At 42.4% G+C, this 7122-nt stretch overlaps 1 protein-coding gene across 9 annotated transcripts in view; it reads left to right on the top strand.

Annotated features, from left to right (window-relative positions):
• Window positions 1-830: 830 nt before the first annotated feature.
• Tcea1 (transcription elongation factor A1) overlaps window positions 831-7122 on the top strand; it is a 52279-nt gene continuing 45987 nt past the window's right edge. For 4 of the 9 annotated variants that reach the window (XR_010066407.1, XM_063287894.1, XM_063287895.1 and 1 more), the window contains exon 1: window positions 831-1101. Coding sequence is in view for 4 of the 9 variants with exons in the window: in XM_063287894.1 (XP_063143964.1) it covers window positions 1039-1101 (63 nt within the window). In the remaining 5 variants the exon portion in view is untranslated. The other 5 variants (XM_063287896.1, NM_001025735.1, XM_063287897.1 and 2 more) reach the window with 5 other exon arrangements.

Below are 7122 nucleotides of genomic sequence, written 5' to 3'. Positions count from 1 at the left end.
ATTGTCTCCTCTTTATTACCTCACAAGGAAATTGAAGGAAAAGGACAAAGAAAGCAATGGAAAGTGAGCTGTGGGTGAAAAATGGTACTGAACTATTTCTTTTCAATAGAAACTGATTGTCTGAAGTGGAATTTACTGTTACCCAGGGAAACTACTTTATTTGCTCATTAATAACTTAAACTTAAACTCATTAATAACTTAAACTTAACCCAGGGAAATTACTTTATTTGCTCATTAATAAACTTAAAGCGTGAAAAGACACGTTAGTTAAACACCACGGTCTTCTTTCATGCTTGGTGACACATGTTTAATTAAACACAAAATGTGTTTTGGTTAAGTTTTTCATGGGAAAGAAGACATTTTAAGGTTTAAAGTCTGTAATGTTCAGTGGTTCCTGACTTACTAAAAACTTTCACACAACGTTTTACAGAAGTAAAAACAATCCCAGACACTATACTCGTAAGTTTTCTACCTTGGCTTTTTTTTTTTTTTCTAAGGCACAATTCTCAGGGCCTTCTTTTAAGTCGGTTTTCACCCCCAGGCGATAAGGTTTGAATAGCCGAGACCAAGAATGACCCTCGGTGCTCATGCACTTGAAGCCCTCGGCTATGCCCGCCCGGCGTCCCAAAGAGCGCGGTTCCGGAGGGGTTCCCTTGGAACCGGTAGCTGTCTACCGCCTAGTGCCGGTGTCTCTCCGGCATGACAACCAGGGTAATCCGACTCTTAACTCTCCAGCAAGGAGAGTCCGGAAAGATCCGGAAGTTCCAGACTGAAGGGGCCGGGAATACATTAAGAGGACTGCGCGCGCCAGAGCGAGCGACTTTTGCTTTCCAGACTCCCGCGATCGATTGGTAGCGCCTGCGCGTTGCGCGTGGCGCTCGACTGATACTACCTAGGGGGTGGAGCGTTTGCCTCCGCCGCCGCGGGCCGGGTCTGTGAGGAAGGCCTAGGCCGTGGGCTTCGGGGCTCGTCGAGCGTCTGCGCAGCTTCTCTCGCTTCCCGTCCGCTGTGGCCGGGCGAGAGGGGCCTTCCGGAGCCATGGAGGACGAGGTGGTTCGCATTGCCAAGAAGATGGACAAAATGGTGCAGAAAAAGAACGCGGTGAGCGGGCGGGCCCCGGGCAGGCCGCGGCCGAGACCGTGACACCGGCTCACGCGGAGTCAGTCAGGGCCGGGCCGCGCGCCCTCCGGGCTTACACGTCTGTGCTGGGGACGGCCGCAGTGAGCCCAGGACTGAAGCCGTCAGCGGCTGAGAGAATGTACGGTGGCCGCCGCCGGTTACCTCAGAACGGCTTCGCTGGGTGGCGCGGTCAGTTTCAGACGGGCCATAAAGTGTGTTTATCCCAGCTCTACCTTCGACCCACTTCGTAATTACAAACAGAAAATAACGCGGTCTCTTAGCAAGTAGGCCTGGGTGCGATTTGCCGGACAGCTAGAGTTTGAAACCTCACCAGCCGGCTGCTGGTAGGTGGGTATGGTGCTGAGGTAGTGGCGGGACGGATGCTATCCTCCGGTCATTCATTGGTCTGTGTTTGAGTCCACCGGTGTGTACCACTTTCCATCCGTTTGCTTCACACTTGACCTCCCTTAAGCCAACTTCACCTGAATTTGTTCTTCCGTACTCAGCAGATTTGCATTCTCAAAAATACCAGAGACGGTTCCCGTTCGTGAAGTAAAAGCCGTGCAGAGATGCTTACATTTGTGGAGTGCTTTACAGACCTCTGCAAAATTCTTTTGTGACTAGGACCCAGCTGTGAGTGCATGGTCTCTCGGTTTTATGAGTCCAGAAACTTAAAGTATTGTTGCTTAAATACTGTGTAGTTTTGGTTGAGCCAGGAGCTCGCTGATTGACCACTCACTGCCTGCTTAGGAATTAGTGGTAATAACAAATAACTTAAGACTTCAGACAACCCCGGTTCCTCTTTCTTCAACAGGTGCGTTGCTCAGCATCTAATTTCATGCCCCGTTAAGCTGTATGTGTGATTTTGGTCTTTTCAAATATTTCCTGTTTGTTTTCTGTTCCAGATATTAGCCTGTGTTGTTTATCTTCCTTACCGATTGAGCCATTTCATTCCTTGATGAAGGAAATGAATTCTTGTTATACGAAAGGTTGAACATTTTTTTGGATTAAATTGGGAAACTTCTCAGTCTGCCTGGAGGTTACCAGATTGCCACAGAGGAAGCTCTCGGGTGGAGATGGGGGGAATCATTAACTTGGTAACTTATTTTCCCAAATACATCAGGACAGACTTAAAGTCACTCTCAAATCTGCTTTCTTTTATTTATTTATTTATTTATTTATTTATTTATTTATTTTGTATATGAGTACACTGTAGCTGTCTTCAGACACACCAGAAGAGGGCATCGGATCCCATTACAGATGGTTGCGAGCCACCATGTGGTTGCTGGGATTTGAACTCAGGACCTCTGGAAGAGCAGTCGGTGCTCTTAACCTCTGAGCCATCTCTCTAGCCCTCAAATCTGCTTTCTTGTAGTGCAAAACTTTAACCAGTGTGAAAATTTTCCCTGAAAAAGAAAGAGAAAGCTGGTTCTTTTAATTGCTTTTTCTTTCATTTTCCTGTTCTGAAATTCAAACAGGCTGATGAAATAAAAAGATCAAAATGACACTATACATTCTAAAATTTAAAAACCTGTGTGTGTGTGTACATGACTAGGTCAGAAGACGACTCGAGGATTTCTTTGTGTAGCCCTGGCTGTCCTGGAACTTGCTCTGTAGATTAGGCTAGCTTCAATCTCAGATCTTCTGCCTCCTGAGTGTTGGCATTACAGGCATTGGCCTAGGACTGAACTCTCTTATTAAGCTTGAAATCAAGTGCCTTTACCTGTTCAGACATTTCTTGGGCACCCCTCCCCGCCAATACACACACACACACACACACACACACACACACACACACTTACTTTTTGAGACTGCGTGTCATAATGTAGTTCAATTACAGTACTGGGGCCATAGTCATGACCATCCCCAACCCCTATTCTTTAGTTTGTTTCGGTTTGTTTTAAATATAGCATCTTGCTGTGTAGCCCAGGCTGACCTGGAACTCTTGAGATTCTCCTGACGTAAGTATCTTTATAAATGGGATTATAGGCATGAACTGTGACAGGAGCTATTTTTAAGTTATTTCAGACCATAAAAGTGAAAACTGCTTGAAGCGTGATAGTTGCCACTACTTTTTGATAAAATTTCATTTTAATAAAATTATAGTTAGGTGTCAATTAAAACCATCTACCAATTTTTGAACTAGTACTCCAAACCATGTTTTCTGCTAACTCCAGTAGTTACCAATCTTACCTTGTTTATTACTCAGATAATTTTACTAGGTTGGTAGTCCCATCCTAACTAGTTAAGAGCTCTTCAATTTTTTTTTTAAAATTTACATTTCAAATGTTATTCCCTTCCCCAGTTTTCCATCAATAAGCTCCCTATCCCATTACCCTCCCCTTCTTCCATAAGGTGTCCCTCCTCCCGAACCAGCCCCCGCCCCATCGCTGCCTCCCCATCCTCACGTTCCCCTACCCTGGGGGGTCCAGTCTTGTCAGGACCAAGGGCTTCTCCTCGCTTTGGTGCCCAGTAAAGCCATCCTCTGCTACATATGCAGCTGGAGCCATGGGTCTGTTCTGTCCATGTGTAGTCTTTGGGTAGTGGTTTAGTCCCTGGAAGCTATGGTTGGTTGGCATTGTTGTTCTTATGGGGTTTCAAGCATCTTCAGCTCCTTCACTTCTTTCTCTAATTCCTCCAACAGGGACCATTCACAGTTCAATGGTTTGCTGTTAGCATTGGCCTCTGTATTTGTCACACTCTCTGGCTGAGCCTCTCAGGAGACTGCTCTATCAGGCTCCTGTCAGCATGCACTTCTTGGCTTCATCAATATTGTCTAGTTTTGGTGGCTAAATTTATATGGGCTGGATCCCCAGGTGGGGCAGGCTCTGAATGGCCATTCCTTCAGTCTCTGCTCCAGACTTTGTTTCCATATCCCCTCCTATAGATATTTTTATTCCCCCTTTTAAAAAGGACAGAAGCATCTGCACTTTGGTTTTCTTGAGCTTCATTCATGTGGTCTGTAGATTTTTATCTTGGGTAATTCAAGCTTTTGGGCTAATATCCACTTATCAGTGAGTGCATACCATGTGTGTTTTTTGTGATCAGGTTACCTCACTTAGGGTGATATTTTCTAGTTCCATTTGCCTATGAATTTTATGATGTCATTGTTTTTGATAGCAGAATAGTACTCCATTGTATAGATGTGCCACATCTTCTCTATCCATTCCTCTGGGTTCTTTCCAGCTTCTGGGTATTATAAATAAGGTTGTTATGAACAGAGTGGAGCATGTGTCTTCATTGTATGTTGGACAATCATTTGGGTATATGCCCAGGAGAGGTATAGCTGGTAGTGCAGTGTCCAGTTTTCTGAGGAACCTCCAGACTGATTTCCGGAGTGGTTGTACCAGCTTGCAATCCCACCAACAATGGAGGAGTGTTCCTCTTTCTCCACATCCTCACTAGCATCTGTTGTCACCTGACTTTTTGATCTTAGCCATTCTGACTGGTGTTAGGTAGAATCTCAGGGTTGTTTTGATTTGCATTTCCCTGATAACTAAGGATTTTGAACATTTCTTTAGGTGTTTCTCAGCCGTTCAATATTCCTTAGTTGAGAATTTTTGTTTAGCTCTGTATTCCACTTTTCAATAGGGTTATTTGGCTCTCTGGAGTCTGTCTAACAACAACAACAACAACAACAACAACAACAACAACTACTACTACTTCTTCTTCTCCTCCTCCTCCTCTTCCTCCTTCTTCTTCTTCTTCTTCTTCTTCTTCTTCTTCTTCTTCTTCTTCTTCTTCTTCTCCTTCTTCTTCTTCTTCTTTTAATATCTTGAGTAGATGTCTGGAACTCTAGGCACATGCGCAGCTTACTATGTGCATTTTAAAGTCCAATCTGTATCATATCTTGTTAGAATTACATTCTTTTCTATGGCAGAATAGTGTTTCATTTTACTGATGCATAAATTCATCTTTTTTTTTTTTTTTTTTTTTGTTTGGTTCTTTTTTTCGGAGCTGGGGACCGAACCCAGGGCCTTGCGCTTCCTAGGTAAGCGCTCTACCACTGAGCTAAATCCCCAGCCCCTATAAATTCATCTTTTGTTGTACATCTGTGCTGCTTCCACTTTGGGCTATAAAACTAATGTTAGTAATCTTATATGTGTGTTGATATGTTTTCATTTGTTAGGTTTATACCTAAGAGTAGAAGTACTGGGCCATGTACTATCTATGTGTAATTTTTATTTTTAATCCTGGGGCTGGACTCTTGGGCAAGCACTGTACCTACACTCCAAACCCAACTAACCATTTGAGAAACTAATCCAAAAATAATGCAGTTCTCTTTTTCTTCCCACAAAATGGCCATTTTACATTGCCATCAGGAGTGTTTGACTGTTTCTATCTTAGCATATTCTTTTAATATCTGTTGATATGTGTCATTTAAATTACAGTTTTGTAATAAAATGCTATGGACATCTTTTTGTATTTACTGGAATGTGTATCTGTTTTGGAGGAACATCTATATAGGGCCTTTATCTCCTCCCTTCCCCTCAGCTATCTCCTGTGTCAGGTGTTTTCTGTGTTTTAATGCTTCACTGTGTACCTGACCATTTAATCTACTTACTAGCCATGTTATTCTCTTCATTATGTGAGAAGCTCAAAAAGGACAATTTTTAAAATTAGGAAACAAGAGTATGACATTAAATCTGGGTCTGGGGTAAACACAACATATGTTTTTAACCTATAAGTCTCTGGACCTCTGTTCGAATGTGGAAAAGGATGTTTGTAGCCTGCAGTTTTATGTAGATTAGGTTCCCTGTAGTTTCAAATACTTTCTTTTGTAAAAGTATTTCTGCTAACACTCCTAAAAATATAATAAAATAGTGTGATACTTGTAGTTTATTTTTCAGTCAGTACTGTGAACTAAAGGTGACTTTGGAAGTTACAGTCGATTCTTTCTTTCTCTTGCATCATTATCTATAGAAGATGCTGCAATGGACTTGATGCTAGGAGATAGATAAATGGGAAGGGAGGGATGGAATTCAGCTTCTGGTTTTGTAGTGAGTTCAGAAAGCACCACTATCAGTGCTGGGCCAGAGGAACGGAAAACACACTTGTGCTAGGTCACAAAACAATAGAGGTTTTGTTGCTTGTTTTAATTCCTGACGCAGGGTATATTGCTTGGTAGTTGAGTAATAGGTTAGCACGTGTGAGGCTCTGGATACAATTTCAACATCAAAATAAAATTCTCTGAAGTCCAAAGGGATTGCTGTTTTGTTTACTGCTATGTGCTCACACAGAATGGAACTTATTATGTCACATTAAGAATATTTGTTGAAGGGCTGGAGAGATGGCTCAGTGGTTAAGAGCACTGACTGTTCTTCCAGAGGTCCTGAGTTCAAATCCCAGCAACCACGTGGTGGCTCACAACCATCTGCAATGAGATCTAATGCCCTCTTCTGGTGTGTCTGAAGACAGCTACGGACAGTGTATTATATATATTAAATAAATAAATCTTAAAAAAAAAAAGAATATTTGTTGAAGAGCTAGAGAGATGGCTCATTTGTTAAAAGCACTTGCTGTTCTTGGAGAGAACCTGGATTTGGTTCCCAGTGCCCACAGTGGAGGCTTATACATAACTATAACTCCAGTTCCAGAGATCAGTGCTCTCTTCGGTCTCTGCAGGCAATACACTACACATAAATATGTATAAACACTCATACACATAAAACAAAATTTCGAAGTTTTTAGCACAATACTCGGTACACAGTAGCTCTCAAAGGTAAGTTGTCACTGAATTAGTGTATATTCATATGGTTTTTGCTAGTTTCATTCAGTTCATCATAGTTTATTTTGTAAAGTACCTTGAGTGAGATACTCAACTGAACACGTTAGTTGTCAAGAGCAGTCACAGTTGTTGCATCCCATCAGTCACTCAGCATTTTCTTCCTGCCATAGCTACTCACCAGAGAGCTGAATAGAAACAAAGTCAAATTAAGGTAAATCTGTTACCTCTACTCGGGAAATAACTTATAGTGTGTATTGTATTACTGACGTGTTTTT

The sequence above is a fragment of the Rattus norvegicus genome, chromosome 5, assembly GCF_036323735.1.
Source record: "Rattus norvegicus strain BN/NHsdMcwi chromosome 5, GRCr8, whole genome shotgun sequence".
Classification (NCBI taxonomy): domain Eukaryota; kingdom Metazoa; phylum Chordata; class Mammalia; order Rodentia; family Muridae; genus Rattus; species Rattus norvegicus.
The sequence above is the reverse complement of the archived record's forward strand: the minus strand, read 5'-3'. Positions and strand labels throughout refer to the sequence as shown.